We start from the raw sequence: 25,069 nt of genomic DNA, 5'->3' as shown, positions 1-25,069 counted from the left end.
AGGAGGGAAAATGACAACTTTGCATGCCAAAGTTGTAATTTTTTGCTACATTAGTTAAGAAAAATGAAAAGCATATTAATAATGCTTTTATTTTTATTTTACCCTTTGTCAGTACAACAGACATGAAAGTAACAAAAAAATAGGACACTTTGAGTTTGAGACCTACAAACTTTGTGTTTGTTCTTCTGTATTTTCTCTTAGAAATGTGAATGAGTGGGCGTTCTTGGTGTGTGTACCTATCTGTCTTGCTGTTCTGGGGGAATTGACTCTGGAGATCATTCAGGTGCTTGGCATGTTGGTGTTCACAGTACGAAAGCACCAGTGATTGATTTACTACTTCCTGTTCCTTTCCCCTCCCCCCCCTCAGCGGCAGCAGGTCACTGGCTCCTGGCGCTGTCTGCTTAGTGTCCTGCATGGGTTGGGCTTCAGACCCATGTACCCTGAAGAGCACTGTGAGTGCACTGTACTACTGGCACCACCAGGGGGCAGAATGACTGCAAGGACAATCCCAGCAGCAGCTGATGGGGTACCAGCACCCCCACTCGCCCAACACATACAAATACACACACACCCCTATTTGATGATAATGGGAGGGTGAGGACAGCCTTCTTAAATACAGAGCTTACATTGGGTAGAGGATTGTTTTAGAATATGTCTGTAGCATAGAAGGGTAGATTCTTCACTATTCAGTTTTTTAAAAGAATTTAAAATCCTTGAGTACTTAAAATGTTAAAATTCCATAGCGGTTTGATTTATATATAAAAATAATAATTAGCCCATTGATAAATTGATTTACTGATCTACTTATTTTATTAAACCAAATTTAGAGAAACAAATTTTCAATTCAGTTCTATCATTTCAACCCATTTGAACTATTTTCATAGTTCAATACACAGGTGTGGGTGTATAAAATGGCTGTATTTGAATAAATTTTAGATTTGAACACCAGCCAAACTTTCCTTCATGCAAATCTTAGGCTCCTAATATTTCCAGATTATTTAAATGATACATTTTTTCACCGCCAGGGGGCATTTTGTACCTCCAACTCATTTGATTTAAAAACACATTTTAAATTCAGTTTAGCGTGGCACTTTCCTGTCGGAATTTAGAGCACATGCATGTATAAGAGTTTTAATAGAATAAGTGTGTGTAGCAGGAAGAGTAGGATCTCTACAGTAAAACAGTGATCTGGAGCAGTTAGCGACTGGAAGAGTTGCACTTTTTACTTTTCTCAATATAAGGACCCAACAGGGAATTCAAGTCCAAGAGGGTTCGCCCAACTACCCTCTCGTTCCATCTCAACAGCATCACGCCATTACGACCTTTCATTTCCGTCTTCTGCAACTCCAGATAATCAACTGCTTTAAACAAAGCGATGAAGCGTAAGTTTAGTGAAATATTGTTACCTATTTGTTAGTTTCCGGAATTAACACAATTAGAAGGTGTCAAATGAAACTAAATAATATCGCGGTTTAATGGGTTTTTCTGCTTTCAGTTTTTCGGTTTCTTTGTTTTTTGATTTTGTCCTTGCACAGCATGGGGTTGTGTTTGATTAATGCAGCGCTAAATCCTGTCTAGTTGCATGATCTTGTCCGATGGGGCTCAATCCTCAACTGAGAGTCCACCAAGCCGGCAGCCTCCACTGAGCCTCATCCCTGCTGCATCTGCCGAGAGTCCTGCCCGGGACGAGGTGAGGGAAGTGCGCAGAGAGGGGCGCGACTCACCGTCTCCCAAGGCAACGCTGTGGCTCCGCCTCTGGCCCAAACACCGCTGTGTTCTAAGGAAAGTTCAGGGCCTCCCCCCCCCCCCCCCCCCTTCCAACCATTAAACAGCTGGGTGTGAGGAAATGGCTGTCACCAGGAGCAGTCCAGCCGATACATCTGTCTGTCTGTCTGTCTGTCTGTGCACGTCGGTCACCTGTCCTGTTGAAATGGGGCATTTTTTATATTCTATGGGCTGTCAGGTAATAGCTTTTCTGCTTGTCAACTTCACTTGTGAATAGTTTCCTTTAGAGTGCAGTGTATTCCAGGTTTTAAAGTGTAACTCGCTGAAAGTCTCTTGTTTTGATGTGGTATTCCTGATCTTACTATTCAGTAAGTGAGAAATTTTTAAAGCAAAAAAACACCAGAGAAAGCGTAATTATCTTCCATAGAAAATGAATTATTAAATGAATGTAATTGTTTATATACTTTAAAGGTTTAGTTGAATGAAGAAAATCAGAGTTGCTGCTTCCAGTCCTCCAGAATTGTATCTAAGAACAAAGCACATTGAACTTCAAATTCCTCTCAATAACACACAAAATATCTTATCATAAAAAATACATTATCACAAAGATTATATCTACAAATTAGCTAACATACACTGAGCCTATATATACATGAGAAAGTAGAAATAATGACACAATTAAGCCTTTCAGAGCAAATATGTGGAGAGGTGGATAATGGGATTTTAAGAGGCTTAGGAAGCCAGAAATCCTATTAGTGTCTGTTCTTATCTATCTACCTAAGGGAACTTCCCTACGGGATCAATAAAGTTTCTATCTATCTATCTATCTATCTATCTATCTTATTTGTGACAGCAAATGAAAGACTGCAATATTGAACGGCAAAGACAAAATTTGGTGCTTAAAGTTATTTTAAAATGCCCGAATCCCTTTCCAGTGTGTGACCCGACGGTGCTTAAGGGAACTCGCTGATGTTCTAACATTACATAGCCGTACTTAATGGCTGCAGTTTACCACGATTTGGGCGGAACATTGTGGAGTCGTTGCCCTTTGTCAGGACTTTGTGGTTCATCCAGATTTCATCATGGAGGCCTGCGGTGATCACGAGGGTGCAGTTTGCTCCCTGCAGCCAAACCCGGGCTCTGGCGCTCTCTGCAGCCCCCTGTCCCCCTGGGCCTCGGGGAGTTAGGAGAGCGGTTGCCATGGATACAGACTTACGGGGATGCGGACACCTCTGGCCCAGTTAGACTCGGAGATGAGCAGCCCTTTTCCACCGACTCCTCTATAGGTGAACAGACTGTGAAGTGATCTAGAGGCCTTTCTCCTGATCTGCCCTAAGTGTAGGTCAGCTGTGGGTACGATAGCTATGATATCAGATTGGTTTTGAAGCCGTATTCTCCTGGATTCAGTCCAGGAAATTCATTTTTGTCCCCTGTAGGGGACATTCATCTTTGATCGTAATCTCAAGAGCAAAATGTTCTACTATGCTGAGACCGACACTACAAGGGACATTCAAAAAAAGTAAAGGAGTATATGAATCATACAGAATGTGACAGGTTTATCCTGTGTACAACATTAATATTGACCAAAAAGTCTTTTTTCAAAGTTGACTCCAAATGATGGCCTAAATCAGTGGTGTCAAACTCGTGCCATGGAGGGCCGTGTGTATGCAGGTTTTCATTCCAGCCTCAGATCTTGATTATATAATTAGTTAAATTATTTGCTGAATTAGGGATGCAGGTTTGTGCACAATGGTGACCCGACGTCTATGGTGACCCGCATTGTCTAAATAAAAATTTTCTTATATTCTGTGCTTCAATGCAGTTAAACGCATATGGCTGAATGAGTAATTGGACTCAATTAAGGCAGCATTAATTGGTTGGAATGAAAACCTGCATACACACGGCTCTCCATGGCAATGAGTTTGACACCACTGGCCTAAATCATCATCAGTAGGATGCATTTGAAGGTGAACAAATTGTTTTCCTTCCAGTTTATATGTCTGTTTATTTAAAAAGCAAACTAGACAAACCCAAAGTTTGATCTAGGTCAAGGATACTCAAATTCGGCCTTTGTGCCAGTAGTATTGCTGGTTAAATTTTCTACCCTAGCGTTATTTGACTGATGAATGGCACTAATTGCTAATTGGCCGGTGATTTAACCCACCTGGTGCCCCAGGTTTAAATCAGGACAAATGAAAACCAGCAGAACTCCTGGCCTCCAGGTCCAGATCAGATTTGAGTATCCCTGGTCTATGTGATTCCAGAAATCCAGCAGACACACTAAGGTGGGCAACAAAAGCCGTATCTGTTTCTGGTTTTCATGCCAACTTCTGGGCTTAATTACTGCATTAACCCTAACATTTACACCATTTGACATTTTGGCATTTCTCGGTAAGTGCAAGAATGACAGCTGAAGACTCTTTTGCATCCTTACATGACATGTTCTACTGTGATCTAGTCTACAAGTGAACCAGTGTTGGCGTGCACAGCCATTCAGCTCGTTTAGCCTGGGTAATTGGTGGAAACAACCAACCCTGCTCCACCAGCTGAATACAGATCATACACCAGTGATCTTCATTCCTGGTCCTGGCGAGCTGTAGGATCTGCTGGTTTTTGCTTTTGCCTTAATATCAGCAACCAATTCAGACCCAAGAAGCCAGGTGAGGTGAGTTAACTGTGCAATCGATTGCTTTAATTGATCAATTAAGTGCTGAGAAACTACAAAAACCAGCTGACGCTGCGGCTCTCCAGGATCTGGAAAGAAGATCATTGTCATACACGTATATGACCCAGCGCTGCTGACTGGCCTGCTCTGGTTCAGTTATGCACTGAAAATCTGGGGCAAAACTCACATTAACCTCAGTCTGTTTCAGCTTGTTTATTCTTGTTCAGAGCAATTTGTTTCTGAGATTATTTTAAGGCAAAAACAAGGAGGTAGGTTTTCTGTTCAAAACAGGTTTGGAATTCCAGTGTCCAGAACCGTCCTCATTGGATAACAAATGATCTTTAACGGATGGATATGCTTGATCAAATCCGCAATACATAAAAGTGTTTGTTGGTGTTTTCATGCATGGGACTATAGTCGATTCTTCATTATTTGGGGTCACGCTCCGCTGCCCCCGCAGTCCGTCAGTGTCTTACTGAGATGAAAGTCTGGCCGTGTCACATTCTTTCCCCGAGGCCTGTCAGATGGCACTGAGGGGGCGGAGTCAAGCCCTGTGTGAGCCCTGCAGTCATAATTAAGCCATAACTGGGGGGAGTGCAATGTCTCTAAATGACAGTCACTGATTGGTCAGCGTCCTTGTGTGCCAGGACGCTTAAGGACAGGACAAGAAGGGGTGGAGACTGGCAATATAATACTGAATGTCTCTAAATCCGTCTAGTCTGGCACAGGGATGGGCGGGGAAGTGGGAGAGGAAACAGGAAGCAGAACCGCATGTGGGCACAGCAGGCATCAGGAAATAAGTTCATAAAATGAGCTTAAATCAAATTTACGAGGATATTAAATCATGATCCTATGTCCCTCTGTCCCGTTGCCTTAGGGGACTGCGCACTGCGGACTGGGGTTTGGGGACTGGGCTGTGCTGTGCTGAGCTGGACGGGTTCCAGGTCACATGTTCCAAAGAAAGGCGAGGCACCATTCCTGTTCTGCTGTGGTCACTGACCCATTGTCCTATAGGGACAATGGTGGAGTAGCTTCTGCATGGCATGAGCTGATTACTTATATATTTCCACCAGAATCCATAGCCTTAAAGTTGGTGCCATTGATTTTGTCTCACTCTATGGATTTTCTATTGTCAGCTACGTGCCCCAGTATTTCACCCACACTCACGCTGGCATACTGAGCTGTGAGTGGTACTGCCCCTTCCCATCTTCAAACAGTAATTACACCACACACTCCAGCCTGGCCTCTCTGTTCTGTGTCCCCTCTCCATGAACCTAGATGGTGGTGCTTATACTACAGTGTTTTACATGAATGCGCTGCTTCAAGGCACTTTGGCAGATGGCTGAAAGCATCTGCCAAATGATTAAATTGTAAATTGCATTTCGATTGTATATATGTAAATCAAATCAGAAAAATGCTTCACACTTCAAATTATCTTAAGCAATGTGGCCTCTAAATTGTCATATTGCAACTAGCTTTTTATGGGATTTGTCAGATTAGTCTGATTTCTTTAGAACCACTTGACTGGCGTGTCAATATTTCCTGATTAAACAAACTCATTGTACTTGTTTTTCTCTTCCGACTGACAACGTATAATCAGCTTAGGTCTGAAAATCTATAATCTCAATATGGAGAGATGATTCATTTTCTGTGACATCTACCTGCAAATTAAAGCTTTTTTTTTAAAGTTCATTTTCTTCGGCTGCATTTTGATCTGGTTTTGGGACAGGGAGGGTAGCAGTCTCCACACAGGGAGTTCTGCCATGTACCACACTTCAAGAGTAACCCTGAAGACAAGCAGCTCTGTCTTAACCAGGACTGGCCTTCCCAGTATCTGATGTCTTGAGGTTTGACTCTTCACAGAAACAATGTCAGTGTTGTCTGTGAAAAAATATTAGAGAGAGAGAGAGATAGACAGACACAGAGACAGAGAGAGAGGGGGAAAGAGGGAGACAGAGAGAGAGAGAGAGGAGAGACAATTATTTTTAAAATAGTTTTTTCTCTTATAGTTATTATTTAGTTATGTTATTTCAGGGCACATTGCATTGGACAGCACAGATTTGTCGGCACTTCTGGAAACCGACGTCACACAACACATCTGACATCGATAATTGTCTGGAGTGCTGTTCTGTGTTTTATTACCTGAAAGGCAGCATCTTTCAGCTAATAAAATAAATAAAGATGGGTCAATAACATGTACATCCACTTTTTATGTTTATAAAAGTAAAATAAACTACTTTTGTCTGTTAGCTTATATTTTTAAAATAAATATACCTCCATTAGATCCCATATCCACATCTAATACTGCATAATGCAGCACAATCCATTAATGTGAGCTGCCCATGAGCAAATTATTAGCTAACTGGATATTGACCGAAAAACCATTTCAATCACTTACGAGAACCTTCCCTATCACATAAACTAGCAACTGAGGAAACTCTGTGATTTCCAGAGCGCAGTATCAATGTTAACACAGAAGGCTTCCTGTTTTAATGCGAGACACACGGCATAAATGACATCAAAGGTTTACACGTTGCGTGATGACAGGAGATTAAGGGAAGAAAACCGGTATGTGGCTTCCACCTGAAACATTAGATATGGATTAAAAAAAGGTTTGTCCAGGTGTGGCTGTTTCTGTGGCTGGGCAATGGACATACCCCAGGCTAAATGCTTTACATGGGGAAAAGATGACGGAAGTAAAAAAGGCTAACAGATATAAACTGATATGGGCTAAAGACCAGGGTTTAGGTATATTCACATCCCTGCTGACCCACACCCTGTAGCATGTAAGGTATGTTGTTATATGCGACTTACTATCTCAGTCAGCTTGGTCCTGCCCAAGCTCACTTCATTCAGGCACAGGTACAGCTTGCAGTATGTTTGTTAGGAAAGATCATGGCAGGATGTTAGTATGATCTAAATATTTAAGAAATATTGTCATTCAGGAAGGGGAAAGTTTTGGTTGGTTGGGAGTGACAGCTTTTAAAATTGTGCTAGCCATCCCTGTCAATCCTACGGGTGCTTGCGATTCTCCTTTGAACAGCGCATGAAGTGTCATTGACTCTGACTCATGAGTCCTCAAAGCGGGGATGGCAAGAGATGGCTGAGTATTATAGCTTAGTAATGCTGCTTGTGTATAGTTTAATTAGTGTGTGAAGGCAGGAGGTGGCTTACCTCTTGCAGATTGGTATACCAATTCCAGCACCTTGAACTGAACTTTAGTTGCTGCTGCTAGGCTACTACACTTCACACACGATATCAAAAGGACATTTAGTGCATTTAGTTTATTTAGTGCATCATCATATTGGTTACCCATGGAGATCCTATTTTAAAGAGTTGCTGAAGGGCTTCCCCCAGTTCATAACAGTGCTGAGGTAACACGGAGCTTCCAGAGCCAGTGTGTAAACTGAACTTCCCTGTCTGAAAAGCAGAAGGGCCAGATGGCTTAGATAACCATGTGTGGAGACTAATGTGAGAATGACACAGCTTTCATTTTTCATCTGAGCGTTATTTTCCGTTTTAAAAGGGAGCTGCTCGGGTCATCCCAGTCAACATCCATTTTTCCTCACAGACACCCAGGGAATGCAGTAATAACATGGGGTGATTGATCATAAAGCTCAATGGTGTGTCAATAGTGAGGTTTTGAGGTCACTCTTGTTGTACTGATTGAATGGCTTGGGTATTTAATTACCCAGCTGCCTATTCCCCATCTCGCAGCTGACAGCTCTGGGCTTAATCACCAACTTGCCAATGCTGTCACCAAAAAACCTGAAGAGCATTTACACCACTATCTCTCCCTGCATTCCTCACCAGCAAACAGTGGTGGCTTCTTTCAGTCTTCCTGTTTTCTCTCTGTTGAATCCTAGTTAGAAGATTCTTACTTAGAAGAATCATAGGGCTAAGGTCTGATTTTAGCTTTAACATTGCCTGGTCACACCTTAAAGAGCAAAGATTGTCCACTTTGTGATCGCTAAAAATATAGGCATTTAAGTGACGATAGTTTTGGCTGAATCTTGGATTAATTAACTACAGCTTCAGTCTAAAATAAAGCTTGTGTATCCCTGATTTACTTTGCTTTATTTTACATTTAAGCTCCTCAGAATCACCTGCCGGGTCACAGGTGTTTCTCTTTGGAATCTGCATCTTCATCAGAATGTGACCACAGGATCGATGAGGACTAATGTCATTTTAGAAACGTTTCCTCCAGCTACAGTATGACTAAACAAAGGAAGATGGAGACGCTCTTCTTCTGGGTTTTGTTGCACTCCATTGACTCATTCCACATGTTAGGAGGACTGGCAGGATTTCAGATAAGGACCACTGCAGTAATATAATCTATCAGACCATCTGGAACCCTGATGCTGGTTGTAACCAGTGTGGACTGTGCAGGGATCGACCTGCTGTCCCAGCAGCCAAAGGGCAGTATGAGCAACAAGAGACACAAATAATCTATTAAGCTGAAATAAAAAAGCCATGGCCTGGGCTATAGACTGTTGGGTGGCCGTCCTGTTGAAGGCTCTGGTCCAGTTTGTGAATGGGCCCCACGGTCTGGTGTCAAATCTGGACCGTGATGTCCTTTGCTCAGCTTCCACTGGCTCCTGACGGAGAGAGCTGAATTTCTGGGCTGTTTCATGAAAAGCAGCAGCTTGATGTCACGCGTTTCAGAGGAGAGTGCCTACTTTTCCATGCTCCAAATTCCATGTTACAAATTGAAGGAAAAACTGAAAAAAGGGGCAAAAAAAAGCATCGGAAAAAGCTCTTTTCTGGTCTCCATGGGACAATTGGCAGTGTCAGCGAGGGACTCAAGCACACGTGCCTCTGTTGCATTATTCATTTTGACAGGTAAGAGCAGTTTCATTTTCCCTGCAATGCGTATACTCTCTGTGTCCATTCCACTGAAGCTGTTACTCAGACTAAAACATAAACTAAAACCCTGTTCTTCTATTTACCACCGCACATCACTGACTGGTCTCTCATGAGAGCGTGTCAGATTTGTCCGGTGCGTGTAGGTACAGGGCGGTGAATTTAACCCCAGTACCATGTGTTTATGGGGAACCTCTCACTGGTGTGGGGTGGTCAGTAATGAGGGCTGGATGCTTCCACCTGGGCTTAATTTGAGGCCCATCTCCTCACACACAGTGCATATAAACACCATGGCTCCCCCTGGGAAGTGGGAACGAGGCTAAGAGCTCTGCAGGCAGGGGGAGAACCGCGCTTATAGGCTGGACACTGCTTCTCTCCCCAATATCTTCTATAACACCATCAGGAACAGCTTGTGTTATTTCACCTGCAAGCAATGAGGGCTAAAGTCACCATGCTAATATTCGCCTCTCTCTTTTTTTTTTGAGTCAGTACAGAAACAGAGCAAAAATAAATGCTAAATCTTCCCCTTTCACCCGCTGTACTTGTGTCTTGTGTAAGGGTTTGAGAAATGCTTGTGCCGTAATTATTTCCCTGCTGCTCCAGTTTCTGCACATGGCATTGTTTGCGCAGTGATGTGCATCGCAAACACTGAAACAAGGCAAAGCCACTGTTTATGTTCAGCAAATCTGGGATCATTTCCACGAATGCAGCATTATTAGGTCTGTGTGTGTGTGTGTGTGTGTGTGTGTGTAATTTCAGTATGTGTGGAACAATCCTCATTAAATCTAGACGCAATATAACAAATCCTTTTTGTTCATGGATAAAACGTGTTTTTTTTTCAGTTTCTTCACAAAAGAAGACATGCTGGCTGCACCTGTCATTTACTTGAAATAAACTCAATTCCACTAATGACATTTATAAATATAAATCTGTGTAGTATTGAGAGGCCCACTCATCAACACCCTCCCCCATACACACAAAAACACCCACAAAAACATACATACACACACTTCTCTCCCATCTGCTTTTTTTTGTAAACGTGGTTATGTGCATATGAAAGATTTTTTTATTTATATAGAATACATTGTGGTAGGAGAATTATCAAGAGCAGTCAGAGCTGGATTTGCTACAGGATATCACAGTGCTGTCCCAAACCGAAATGAAAGTGACGTCCAACGGATATAACCCTGAAATCGCTGCTTTTTAACACAGGCCTGCAAATCAGGAGCTTAGTAAAAAGTGTACACCATTTGTACTTTGCAATCAAAGGGCACCATCGGGCTTTGATTTCTCTCCAATATGCTTCATGTGAAGACACGTAGAGCCCCCGGGTGATTTTATTTCAGGCTGGTGACTGTTGCAAAGTGACTAGGCTGCACAGTGATAAATCTCATCAGTTTTACAGCTCGTGGGGTGCTCAGCTCAATGCTTAAAACTTCCTGTCGGCAGCTGCAGTTATCTCAGTGGTGCCAACTGTCACTCAAAAAGCTTATTTCCTCTTTAGTCGCTGGACTCCAAAACTGATTCGTCTTTGAAAACATCACCAGAATTCGCAATCACCACAGACACATCTATCTTCATAAGGTTTCATAAGGCCGGACTGACAAAACTCAAACTCTGATTTGGTAATGACGCTGTATCCACCTCAATGCTATCCGAAGCGTTGGCTGATCACTTCAACACTAGAGCTTTTCCAAGTGAATAATTCAGTTCACCTCATTAAAACAGACTCCTTTTGCAGGATGTTGCCGAAGGTCTTTTTTTGTTTTGTTAGGAACACATGAAATGTGCAAAATAAAAAGGCCCTCTACATAGCCCATGTTATTTCTATTTATTTATTTATTTATTTATAGTGATGGAAGTCCCTAGCCTTCTCAGGACAGCAGATGTTCATAAACACAGAGAAAGGGGTGCAGACTGAAATTAGTCAAAGGGACCCTCTGCCAACCATGAACAATTTCTTGGCTCCATGGAACAATTATATGTGATTTAATTTTGTTATGATTACATTATAGGTTGGGCAAGCAATTTGCACATTCTTTGGAAGAAATTGTCAATAGGTAAAGGTTACATGGCGCCTGTGGGGTTTCAGAGATTGCTGGTAGGCAATGAAGAAAGGGATCAAAACGTAGAGATTGCAAAGGGACTAGCCTTTATGTCCTCCTCAAGTATGCACTTGTGAGTGAAAATGGGCCATATTCTAGATCACCAGGCCTCTGTTCTGACCCTTTTTCTATCTGAGCAGAGAAACAGCAGAGCCATTTACACAGCTATTAAACTCTTATTATGGGGTATGAAGGGTAAAACTTTACTTCAGATCTGAAGTAAGAGTCTGTCTGCTTTCTTCAACTTACGTAACATTTCACAGCAAAAATGTTTCACAGATACAGTACGAGAACGCACAGCCAGCAGGTGAGTCAGAGGACTCATTAGCAAAATCAGCAGGATCGTTTAATCAAATTTGGGATTATGCTGAAATGTGCTCACATTTGCCAGGGTGCATGCTCAGCCATTGACAGGTTATGGAAGGTTATGGAGATGAAGCTGATGGCTTTCAGTCAGAAACCAACAGCGTTTAGGTTTTCTTCCTCATTCTGCCATCCCAGTACAGAAGCCCTGTGGCTCTTCCCCCCTTTAATTCAGTCCTGGTCGTTCAGGAGCTTGAAACAGACATCACATATGAAGCTAGCTGGATACATTTAGTTTTACTGCAGTCAATATTATTTCTGCTACATGCTACAGTTTTAAGAATTTTAAGAATTTTTTACTTAATAATTAGTTTCCACTGTGAATTTAATATTGTTCGTCTGGCTAAGATTCGTTAATGTAGCATGGCTAATTACCGCAGTCCTATGCATGGTTGGAAAACTGCTTATTTTACCAACTATTTGTTAAGTAGTGAGGTGTAGCGAGGTGTAGCTAATGACAACACAAAACTTTTGTACAATTTTTTGCTACATGGAAAACAACGTGAGTATTTTAATCCCAAATGGGCTCAATGAAGTGATATTCCATGACTCCTAGTCAGAAGGAATCATTAGTGCCTAGGTCTGTAGTATTTTTTATTTAGGTTGTGAGGCACACCAAAGCAAGTTCACCCTTTTGCATGCGCTGGAGTGGGAGAATATTACTACTTTGGAGATGTGTGGCCACTCAGCCTGCTCCCTGCAGTCATCCCTCCTCAGCTCCCAGCGTGGAAGTCATTACAGGAGGATATCGCTGCTGTGCCTCCACTCACAGTCCCACAAGAGCTGCCTTGTGAAACAAAGCTCAGATAGTGATATCACTCAAACTTTCCCCCTTTGAAAATTTTTGTCTTATTTTCTTTGACATATTATGAGTTAAACACACACACACACACACACACACAATAAATGTGTCACACGCCAGTGTGACACCCCTGGGAGGGAGATGCGGCAGTTCTGAGAGTGCACCGTCGGTTGCTGCATGGAGAGAGAGAGCACACCCACACTAACTCGAAATCAAATAAATGAACCTCTTCACCCGTCCCCCTCACGGGTTCTGGGCAAAAACAATAAACTAAAACTACAGACTAAAATAAGGAAGACAAAAGACAAAAAAAAGTTAAATTGAGCTGCAACTTTTCAGTTCCCCTCTCATAGCTGGCACACTTTTCAGCAGACCAGCTCCTCTTGCTTTTCAGTGGCAGGACGCCCTCTCGGCGTGTGCTCCCGGTCTCAGCCCCAAAATGTGGAGAGGAACACACCTTTAAGCACCTGGGCTGATTATTGCATGTGCTCTCTCCACCTGCCGGCGCAGCCGAGACCAATCCGCTGGCCGGATGCCACAAAATATTCGGTGAGTGCTCTCATCCTAAGCCATTCTGAGTGATAGAGATTAATCGCCGAAATTCATGAGATTGCAAACAAATTGCATGCAACCAAGCTTGAGAGATTATTCAGCACTACTTGAGCTGCGATGCTATGTGCTAGTCATTCAATAAGACTGTGCTCCAGTCCCTTATTAAAACTGTGCCACTATTAATGAGATCTGATTCATTTGCATATATCATCAGTTTTTCTCACAAGCGAGTGAGCAGACACTAGCTCTGCGGTCACGTTGCCTCATGGGAAGACAACGATCCACTCAAATGCATTCTGTTCTCTTCAGTCTCGTCGCACACTTCACAGATTCTGGTGGTTACATTACATTTAGGAGATACCCTTATCTACAGTGATTTGACAGAACTTACAGAATAACATACAATTGATTTCATACAGCTGGATATGTACCAAAGCAATTCAGCTTTAGCATCTGCCTGATTGCTGCACCAGGTATTGCGAGTTTTCCTCGATGGCGACAGTTATCAAAAAGCAAAGATATACAATATAAAAATGGAGAGAAGTGGGCATTTATTAAGAGGAACAGAGCTTGTTTAATTTGTGTGAGCTAAAATCGCATATATTGTTTGTTGTAACTTGGCTTCATTTTGATATCAATACTTTTGACAGCTGAACTAGATTTTGCAAGTTTAAATCAATGACTTATAGACAGTGCTTTGTATGTGTGAGTAACTTGGCATTTTTGTATGTTGAAAAAGTTTTTTTTGCTGAGATAATTTATTATACAAAAGCCATACTGGTGATTGGGCTTTGAAATGAGCATTGGCTATATGTCCGGCAGCAGATCTGTGTCTTGCTTAACGTGTATCAATTGTGACACCAGGAAGGGAATTGGGGTGCTGTCCACCAGGGGGTAGCACTGGCGCCACTTACTGTGGACATGTCTATTTAACTAGACAGGCCAGCACGCCTTCAGTTAACCTAAGCTTGAGAAGCCCTAGGACCAATAAATGATATAATCGTTTCACAAACTACTACACATAATGAAATTTATGATCACAAAACACTGACCGATGAGGTTTTCTTTGGTTGTTAAATCGCTTTGGTTTTCTACATTGAATTCAATGGGCAGCAAGCACTTTTGCCCTCAACATGCGCAGTAGAGGCTGTTTCCCATTATGTCCTAGGCTTCACCGCCTGGCGCTGCCCACCCTTACCAGTTCCTATGTACGCTCTATGCTACTTACAGGTGTGGCCATAGCTGTGATTCATGATAATCGCATTGGCTATAGAAGACAGCCTAAATATTGGGGTTTATAAAAGATGCCTGGGTTTCAGGCCTAAGAGGACAGTTTTGGACTGACTATATGAAATGCGGAAGTGGCTTTGGTTGTTTTCATATATAGTTTTATGTTGAAGATTTTTTTCCTGCCCCTTTTTTTTTCTGTGGAGTGTTTTGTTGACTATTTTTCCTCATTTTGTGTTTGAAGGTTTTGGTGGGTTTTTCATTCTGGGACTTAATAAATGGCGGCACTTCAGCAAGCCAACCTTTTATCTGAGTTTATTTTGTCTGTTCACTGCGTGATGCAGAGTCGCTCCCTAGTCCTGCATCGCACAACGCTGCTAAATTGTATTCTCCCCTACAAATATACGAATAAATAAAATGATGTCGCTATTCCACAAAACAATATGAAACATTTTGGTGAGAATTCATAATGAGCCTGCAAGTATTATAAGTCATAAAGTTTCTCAGATAAGATCAGAGGCTTTATAACCACAAAAACTGTGTCAAGCTGACAGCTATCTGGAAAGACCTGACATTGTACTTTTTATGCCGCAGAAAGAGCACTTTATGCAGAAAAGCCCTTATCTTCCATATTAGCCATTAAGCTGCAGGAGTGTCCATATCTGCACCCAGCACAGGATGTTAGCTGGCATGGTGTGTTGAGGGTATGAGCATTTCCTGAAAGCCTTGAAACATCGGCATGCTGAGAAAACCAAATCTAAAACCACCATCATGAGTCAGCGTGGCATCACTTACTGTAAAGATGCTTATCTTAAAGGCTTACTTCAGTCTCGTATTACCAATGGGAGACAAACAGGAAGCAAAGAGCTGGAGAGAGATAAAATATTGTACGAAATGGCTGGAAATCTTCAGATGTCCAGAGATTGAAATCAAAGGAAAAAGCATATTGCAAAAAGGCTAAAATATGCAAACACGCAAAGGTGCCCACAAAATTGTACTTGCCACAAATTGCAGTTTCGCATACATAGAAAGCTTTTCTATCAGCTTTGTTTTCTTGCATACTTCGATCAATTTGCTGATACCTTGCTGGGCTTTAATGCAGTCATGCCCTGCGTCTGCCCCTTAGGAAGTGAACAAATATATTTTGTTTGGAAGTTTGTTATTTGTCACACATTGTTAGGGTGAGGACAACCTGGAAGCAATTTAAGAAAATTACAATTTCATGGGTTGGGTTCTTTCCCCCAGGTAGTCATCTTAAGTGGCAACATCAAGCAGAGTTCTTAGTGCTCAAGGGTCAGCTTAGATCTTACAACACTCAGATCTGTCATTAGCTCCTTGTTGCCGGTGGGGGGGCTGCTTGCTGGCTGCTGAACCCCACTGGTACAAACTGCGGAGCGCCCCCCCCCCCCCCCCAACTTTGTACTCAGAAGCATCTGCCACGACAGGGCTATATTTGGGAGAAGTCCACATCGTATCCCCACTTCCTTATCCCACCCAGCGTCTTGTATCAAAGAACTGCACCCACACAGACAGGGCAATATTTTGAACAGGGTCCTTGTCAGATCAAAGCATTCCTCAGTGTAGAGCATGGCTCCATGTAATCTTTCCACTGAATTAATAAAGCACAGACATCAAGAGGTTAAATCTACATGCCTGACTAGTGTTAAATCTACATGCCTGACCAGTAAGTTCACTCATTGGCCATGGAAAATCAATATTAACCATGAAATATTTGTTTACAAAAAATTGTTTTCAATGATGTGCAAATAAGTCTTGAAATACAAGCATTCCATGGTTACACTTAGAGGATACAGGACCACTAAGAGTAATTTCCAAAAGGAAGGGGTAATATTTTCTTTCAATTTGAAAGTGGTCAGCAGAGAAAGAATACAGGGGGCAGAGCATGGTATGTATACTTTTATTTATTTATTTATTTATTTTAGATTGAAATAAGAAACAATGTGTTGGGTTGTACTGTAGCTTTATTTCTACCAGCTTCGGAAATGGGAGACAGGAGACAGAAAGATTTACGTGTAGGTCACAGCTGACTAATCCAGCCTACATTAACAGTCTCATTACACACTGAGCCTTTGGGGGGGGCAGACATTGATTCTGTGGGAGGATGATGGGGGGGTTGATGTGCTTGATTTATGTGGAGAAGCCCCAGTACCGCGAGGTAAATGCTCTAATTTGTGTGACACCATGAGGAAATGGGAGCTGTCCTCATTAAAGTCTAGACCCAGAGGGACTCAGTGTTAAACAGCTCAAACTGTTTTGATGGGCGGAGAGCAAGTATTAGGGACATTGTAACCGTACCCATGCATTTAAAATGGAGGTGTGTGTGTGTGTGTGTGTGTGTGTGTGTATTGGGGGGAATGGATGGCCATTTATATATTTATATAGTGTGGAGAAAGAAAATTATATTTGAATTTCTATACTGTCTAGCCAAGTGAAGAGAAATGTAACCCAATAATCTTAAAATTCAACACAAAAACATGCACCAGGGTAGAGGATGTTTCCTCATTGTACTGCTCACTCAAAAGGGTTAATTATACTAATAACACAGTGGACAAAAATGGCCAGTCAAAACTATACTAAAAACAATAACTATATTTTGGGCACAACCTATCCTATTTTTTCTTTTCATTCATAAATATATTTAAACATAATTAACTTTTTAAATTAAATTCTTTGAAATATAATTCCTGTAATTATCAACTAATTATGGCCACAGAACAATTAATAATAATAATAATAATAATAATAATAATAATAATAATAATATGAAAAACGTGTTCTTTATTGGAAGAGAAAAAATGTTGAAATGGAATCATTCCCATATGTGCATCGTTTCCACGGCAATGACAGTGTCAAATGCCGAGACCCTTCACAGCCCTAGTTGCCACATAGCTACTGAATGCAGTTAAATAGCTTAATCTTAATCCTCGATCCATTTCGCGACATAAAGAAAGGCACACCCACTAGTATAAAAAATGTAATTGGCATCTCTAAGGACCACGGAGAGGGAACGTTCACATAAACAAATGCACTCTCCAATAACGAAATTCAACCAATGATAGATCGAGGTAATCGGCTGTGCAAACGAGAGCGTTGCAGTGTAGCCGAGCTTGCTGGTATTCAGAGGCGGATGAAACCGCAGAGATGGATATTTCAGTTGACCAATAAAATAGTCACCTAGTAAGAAAATGCAAAGAGGCCAACGTGGTATTATGCATGTATCTAGGACAGGAAACGCTCTTCTTACGAGATGGGGTTTGTAAATATTTACAAGTTAGTACGATAAGAACCAATAGCGAATACCCGGAGGCGTTCCCCTGAGCAGTCGGCTAGCTGCCTAGATAGTTTGAGTGAATGGTAGGGGGCAATGATGGAGGCTTGATTGTGGAGTTTGTGTCAGTGTTACATTGCTGGAATCCACATTCTCATATTGGACTAGTACGACTTCCCCGTTGATCCTTGAAGGGAAACCATGTTTTCTCCCTATGTTCAGCTTCCAAGCTACCTAGCATTGCTAACTTAAGCGACTGAAAGGTAGCTGTAGTTGGAGATCAACCCAGGTGCTTGCCTTTTCATTTAAATGGTTGATGATACTGCACAAGTAGCAGACAATTATCTCGCTAGCAAGTCATGCAACCACATAACAGACTAGTTAACTAAGCTGCTTGCTAAACAATTGAGGTAAGTAAACAAACGTTTTCATCAGTGTTTTATATGGTTGACGTGCTGTCATTCAGTCGCAAGCAGGACATTACATTAGCTAAAGTTTTCACGGTAGCTGGCTGACCAAATTGGCGCTAACGATAGACACTTGGTTAACTGTGAGTCTTTTCGTCAGCTTGGATAGCAAACATTAACTCGCATACCATGAGTAGCTCACCTCTCTAGTTAGCGGGCTGGGTATGATTGATATTTTATTCAATTTGGATAATTGTTTGCTGACTGGCTAACATGAGCTGCTAGTTTAGCCACCAATTGTAGATCTGAACATGATACCTTTAACGGTAACAAATGTTTGCTCAACGTCGTTGGGTTTTGCTTGATGCACATATAACGCTAGATAGCTAACAAACTAACATTTAAGTCTTCATTACACCGGATTGCTTAATATCGTAGTTAGTTGCGTCTTAAGTTCTAGCAAAGAGAAGAGGATCATACAGCGGTTGCTGCTTAGCTTAGTCTTGTGTTACTGATCAAGCCAACGTTAGCTTGCACCGGTAAAAAGCTACTTGATTATTGTGAGCAAATGATCCAGTGTTGTCTAACGAGCAGTGTTTAAGATTAGTAGCAATCTAGCTCGCCATCGGAAGAAACTAGATATAAGTTTCTACCCTCATAGCCAACATAGGGAGACCGTTAATTAATTTGTGTGGAATGTTTTTTCCTAACAGGCGGACTTACTGGCTTGCCAGTGGCTGGCTGGCTTGTCGAAGTGCACGTAGCTACCTTAGCGTGATGCAACATCAGTTGATTAGTAAACACGAATGTTGAATAAGAAATTAAATCCAGGTAGACCGTTAACTCGTGGTGTTAATTTCAGCACGGCGTGGCTTTGCATGGAAAGCACATTATTTGAGATGCGGACATTGAAACGATGCATACCGATATGAAAGACCTACTGCAGGGTTTGTAAGAGTTTGTTTTAGGTTGGCAATTGCTTTATTCTGTGTTGCCATTTGCTGATTTTCTGTGTAACGCTTTCTGTTTTTATCTTTCAACAGGGGTTGCAAAGCATTAGATGATTTCCTTAGCAACAAAAATAAGGTTTGGGAAAGTCCTTTTCTTCATAATCATGCACGATCCTGCCAGTCTCGACTATCATCAGAAGAAAGATATCATGCCCCCTCTTGTACTTCTATCCTGATGTTTTGTGAAGATATGCCAACTCAGCAAAAGAAGAGGAATCTTAGCGATACTGTTGTATATATTTTTTCATTTTAAAATGTCAACGACGCGCGTGCAGAAGTTGCTAAATATTGCACGTTAATTTAGAACATCCGCCACCAAGAAAACACGACAAAGCAAACGAGGAGTGAATATCTCCGTTGATCAAGAAATATGGCTTCAGTGTGGAAAAGGTTGCAACGTGTGGGAAAACATGCATCAAAATTCCAGTTCGTGGCATCTTACCAGGAACTCATGGTGGAATGCACAAAGAAATGGTGAGTGACGTGCAGCAGCTTCGTATTTTTATGGTTATTTTGCCTAGCTAGCCAAATATATTCGTACAATATAATGCATTCATATGCTGCCACATAGGAATGCTGAGCTGGCCTCTTCCGCTGGAGGTGGCGGTGATTTACGAAGTCCTCGCGGTCTGCAGGCAGGGAGGGGCGCGTGCCGTAGGACTCGGCGTGCTGCATCATATATTCTGCATCCGAGCTGTAACAAAAATGAGTGTGTTCCCCCTGGTCGTTGAATGACCCTCGCTTGCGCTTTAGTAGGTAGCAAGGCTGTATTTAGTCCCTGTGCTGCAAAATAACAGCAGCTGAGGAAGTATATTTCGCAAAGCGTAGGTATAAGGAATGATAAGTATTTTCTCGCGAAGACCGAATGCACTTGGGAAAAGCTCAAAATACGGCTGTACCGAAGAGACTGACGTTACAGTAATGAATTAAATATGTTAAACTGTTAAATTGTACTAAAATTGAGTACAACCTGGATCATTACTTTGAGACTTGATCACTGATCCAGTAAAAGGGTATGATTGCGTTAATTTTGTACACATTTACATTTATCTTTTATTATAATTTATCGACTGGCTTCTTTGGGGAAAGGTGGTAGGTGTGTTAGTGCACAGGGACTTGCATCCCCCTGGTGACCTTTGGGTGTGCTGAAGCTGGCTCTGCTGTCGCTGGGTTGGGGCCTCTCCACTGCAGCATGGCAGTGCAGAGGCAGTGCACTCCTGCTCCCTGCTCCAGCAGTGCCATGGCTCTTGCTCTTTCCTGTCAGAGTGGTAATTGAGATGGATGCACACAGAATCTGGGCCATCAGATTTCAGTGGAAATTCCCTGCACTCCCCTGTCTGAGTGACACAGTGTTGCACCAATCTAAACATCTAAATGTCACTGGATGACGATGGGTTGGAAGGGGAAAAACTTGTTAGATGAAGAAAAACAGTTTTTTTGTTTTTTGTTTTTTTGGCTGTATTCACACCTTTTTCTTGAGAGTTTGCTTCCGAGTTTGTTTAAGCGATACTGTAGCTTTGAAAACAATCCTGTCTGCATTTGGCTGCCAATGGACAAAAAAAGTCATTTCTTAACTCACCAGGAGTCGAGATGGTGAAGGTTGGAGATGAAGACGGATGTGGAATCAGTTATGGCAACGGTCGTGGTCACTGAATTGGGGATTACTGGGGTGTGGACTGATGCAGCGAGTGCTGGCCGTAGACTTAATTTGCCTTTCTGTTATAGCTACGGTGGAAAGTTTCCATCTACCATAAGTGGAAACAGCCCAGAGAGCTCACATGGATCTCATATTTCGAATTGCTTGTTGATTTAATGGAGGAAAACCACAGGCATTTGTATCTGAGAGAGAAGGGTAGGAAGTGCACTTGATTCAGAAGCATGAAATGCTTTCGCTTGCTTAACACCTGGATTCATGGAGTCAGATGTGATGTGTATTTGACATTGGTATGCAAGAATAATCGTTCCATCTGACCTAAAGGGGAATTGCACCATAAAGCGACAATTAGCTCATTTAACGGACAAAGGAGTAACTGATTAATTCTCTCTTTGTGGCTCGATTAAGCAATCTCTGTACTGAGATGTCGGCAGCGAAAGGTGCAAATTTGGTACAGCTGTACCTCATCAGAATGATGTACACCTCTACCCTTCCTAATTTTTGAAGAACTACAATGGGCAGGTAATTTGAATTTGAACATATCTTCAAAGAAGGCATAGCGAGCGTTGACCAAATCATGTCAGAGAGAGATTTTGGGTATCTGCTGTTCCGACTGTAAACAGTATTAGCTTGTGCGCTAGCTAGCGTAGTGGACTTGCTGTTCTGTGCTCTCTCTGGGTCTTTTTTGATGAGGGCCACTGAGAGCCCTATATTTAAAGTGCATGTTTGTGTCTTTTGCAGTGAGTTAACTACAAAAATCGACCTTGCTGAAGTCATGCACAATTATTAATTGCGTTTCATAAATAATCTCAGAGAGAGACCATAAGCCTACATGCAAGGGAATTTAGTTCTATGAAAAATGGCACGTTATGGCAATTTCAGCTAATGAAATTTCCCTTCTTACAAAACCTCTAGTGCAGGGATCATCTCTGGCCCTTGAATCCAAATCCAGCCCTGGTTTTATTTTCTCCTGGGTAATTAGTGCTGCTGATTGGCCAGACTGTCTTCACACCTGACTCCCAGGCAAAGGGAGGGTGGAAAACCACCAGTTCTCGGCCCTCGAGGACCGTGAGTTGCTGATCTCTGTACTAGTGCCTACAATAAACGTTGGGCAGAAGTTCATTCTATGGTAGAATTCCCCATTAAGAGGAGGTTGGCATGAGGACTGTTCAATGTAATTTTAGCTTATTTTGTTGTAGCCAGCATGTTAATTGGTTTCTGCCATGTTGTGATTGGATAGCACAGAGTAGATTGTGTCATTCTTTGTTCTCACTGGCCAATACCACTCCTCCCCAGCTTAAGCTTGTGTGTGCTGCTAGAAGGTGTCTCTCCTGTATTGCCTCCTCTTTATCACTAGATACAAGTGAGTCTGTTAAAAGTGGCCCAATTCTGCTTTCCCCTGTAGCTGAACCAGTTAAGATGTCTTTAAAAACGGTGTGAACAGCAAAACAAAAAACACAGGGGCCCATTTTTTCAGTTCTGTTTTGTGCCACATCTGTATGTAGAAATAAACTGGACACAGCCATTTGGGTTGCACACGGCTACTGTGTGAACGCTCAAACTGGAAGTGCTCTGTCCGCATCCGACTGTACATTGTCCGAATCCAGTTCAGTATAGTAAGATGGTGTAAACCGGTTGGGTTGGGGTATGGCCTCGATATGAAGTCAGTATTCAAAAAAAAAAAAATCTAATTGCAGCAAAAAAAGGGAATTGGACATTAAGGTCTGTAGTCTGAATGCAGCCTGTAAAATGTGGTTAATTCATTACAGCATGATTGGAATAATCATACCTGCAGTTTTGATGCACAGGTTCTGTAGCCCCTCTGCACACAGTCCTGGAATGACTACTGTCAAACCTAAAGGACCCTCTGTAAAGGACCCTCGGGTTGTCCAGTGGACACAAGAGGACGTGTCGTCACATCATCTGGGAACAGGCCGAGTAAACACTGTGTGTCTGCTCCCGGAGCCAATGGGTTCTTCTTGCGGTGGGGTCTTCAGTGTGGGACACGTCCCAGAATGGTGTTGCCAGGTTACTGGACACACATCCCCAGAAGTTTTCCGGAGAAAGAGGTTCCGTGTGGGGAGACGCTGACTGTCTCGGAGCGCGCGCTGTCTGTCGAGGTCGGTGCGCAGGTTGAGGCAGCTCTTCTGGGATTCGACAGGTCTCGGGACTTTTGAAGGTCTGTAACTTCTGGTTTCACAGCTGTTCTTCTGCAGTATCTGATTTAAATTTTTTTTAAAAATACAGCCTAGGCTATAATAAGGCCTTCAGGAATTTATTATTTTGCAATGCTGTGCTTTCCGTGGGTATCATTTTATGATGCATTTCCACCGCAAATACCTCGGTTGTTTTCATGTTGTGAGTTCAAACCAAAATTCCTACCTTTGGGGATTAGTAACACAGGAAAGTCCTGTGAATGTGTGTAGTGGTCAACTTGTTAGCTAAAAGTATTCATTAATTTGGTCAAAGTGTATCTGAAATTATACTGAAGGATATCTCTAGCTTTAATGTGGTTTTCTGTAATTTGTGCTCAGCTTCAAATAATCTCTGTTGAACTTTTCAAGTTTTACTTAATGGGATGATATTTGCTCAGAATGTGCATCTTATGTTTCCCCCAGGAGATTACTCACTTTTGATATTTTCATCATTTATTTATTTATGTACTGGATACTCTTCTGTAGAGTTGGCCTGTGTGTACAGCACGGAGATTCACGCATGATCTGGAAGATTACAGGCTTCTTATTACTTCTCGCTTTCAAACGAAATGAATAAATCTCTTACATGTCCTGAGGCTAGGAGATGTGTGAACATTTTGTCTGGCATATTTAGGGGAGAAAGCTAATGGAGCAGAAGTGAGCTGCTGTTGCACAGCGGCTGTAGGCCTACATGGAGCGCCTGCTTCCATCTCTCCTGTTTATCTCCTGTTGGCACGATACTTTAGTCTCTCAGGGTTGCCAGGTTGGCACAATCTAGGAAATCATGCAGATTTTAAGATCTGTTTGTTATTTTTATTTGTACTTTTTTTCCGTTATGTTTGGGGAACCCTTTTTGCAAATTGGCTGTACTTTGTTTCATTGCTTCATAACAGATCTATGGAAAAAGCTTCTAATCTGGCTCTGCTCTGTGCTCAAGTGTGTTTCCAATTAGGCCACTGTTCTAAATGATTTGATTTAAACAGGCTATGCATGTCTGCGTCCTGATGTATGTAGTTTGAACATAATGAAAGTAATGCCACCCCCCCAGTGCTATTTGATGGTAATTTTCTTCTGAGCTGTTCACAAACGCGGCAAGAGGTTGGGAACATTTCCCACCTTCCTGCACACAAAATTGTACTGAGCAAGTCTCACCCGTCAAGTTCTGTACGGCGTTTTGTTTTTTGGGTATGGGGGGGGGGGGTCTGATAGTTATTACAGACAGGGGCTGCAGAGTAATCTGTGTAATTGGTATGTCTGCCTGTAAGAGAAGCAAGCAAACAATTGAAAACCAGGCTGGAGAATGGGCTCAGTGTGGCTTTCATTGAAATCTCCAGGAGTTCATATTTTTGTTGTTTGTGTTTCGTCCCATTTGGCAAAATGAACTGATTATAGTGTACGGATCCCAAAGTGATGTTTTGGTTTTTAGTACAGCCGTGTAAAAAGCTATGACTCATGGAAAGCATAAAGATGGCGGCTCAGACCTTCGGTTGAATGGGCCCGAATTGGAATTGGATTGATTTATATGTCGATAAGTGAACTTGGCATCAGGAATCAGAAGATTCCTCTTCGTTTCGTTCTCTGCTCTCGTCTGAGTGTTTCTTGTTTAACCTCTTTTCTGGATTTAGTAGTAATCGGTCTTTATTTTACCCTTATGTAAATCGACCCCATGGTCCATCGCTCGTCAAGCATCTGAAATAAAGACACTGCTATTGATTTTTAAAAATGCATATGGAAATCTAAGTGCACATGCACACACACATATATTTAACATTTTTTTGGAAAGCCAATTGCCCATTCGTTGTGAGAACATCTCATGGCTGCATCATCCTCTATCGATTCAGTGGAGCACACGCTAGCGCGCTCTGCTAGCCTGTGCAGCCTGTCTCCACTGCTGCTCTTCTCCCATCTCTCACCCATTGCTCATTGATCTTCTCCACATCTCTTTTTCCGTCGTCTTTTGCATGATTCACCTCCGTCTTTTAACGGATGTCTCGTTTGATTGCGTTTCGCGTTGTCTATGTGCCGGAGAGCTCGTTCCCTGCAGAGTGAGCCTCTTAATGAGCTGGAAGGCTGGGGGCCCTTGTGGATACACAAGCAGCTAGCAGCATCTGGGTTAATGTATTTCTGATGTTGTGCATTTGCAATGTATGTTACATTTAGCAGTCGCTCTTATCCAGAGCAACTTGCACTGATTGCATTTTTACATGGTCTA

The 25,069-nt window shown here is 42.1% G+C and overlaps 1 protein-coding gene across 8 annotated transcripts in view; it reads left to right on the top strand.

Moving 5' to 3' along the window:
• The first annotated feature begins 17,493 nt into the window (after window positions 1–17,493).
• The window catches only part of ehbp1 (EH domain binding protein 1), a 143,851-nt gene continuing 136,275 nt past the window's right edge, over window positions 17,494–25,069 (top strand). For 4 of the 8 annotated variants that reach the window (XM_064316829.1, XM_064316826.1, XM_064316827.1 and 1 more), the window contains exons 1-2: window positions 17,494–18,001; window positions 19,042–19,482. In XM_064316829.1, the coding sequence (XP_064172899.1) occupies window positions 19,379–19,482 (104 nt within the window). In that variant the 5' untranslated portion in view covers window positions 17,494–18,001; window positions 19,042–19,378. Of the gene's footprint in view, window positions 18,002–18,055; window positions 18,142–18,198; window positions 18,221–18,338; window positions 18,538–18,860; window positions 18,946–19,041; window positions 19,483–25,069 lie in introns of those variants that run through there. The other 4 variants (XM_064316823.1, XM_064316824.1, XM_064316825.1 and 1 more) reach the window with 4 other exon arrangements.

This window comes from Anguilla rostrata, chromosome 18 (assembly GCF_018555375.3).
Source record: "Anguilla rostrata isolate EN2019 chromosome 18, ASM1855537v3, whole genome shotgun sequence".
In the NCBI taxonomy this organism is placed as follows: Eukaryota; Metazoa; Chordata; class Actinopteri; order Anguilliformes; family Anguillidae; genus Anguilla; species Anguilla rostrata.
The sequence above is the reverse complement of the archived record's forward strand: the minus strand, read 5'-3'. Positions and strand labels throughout refer to the sequence as shown.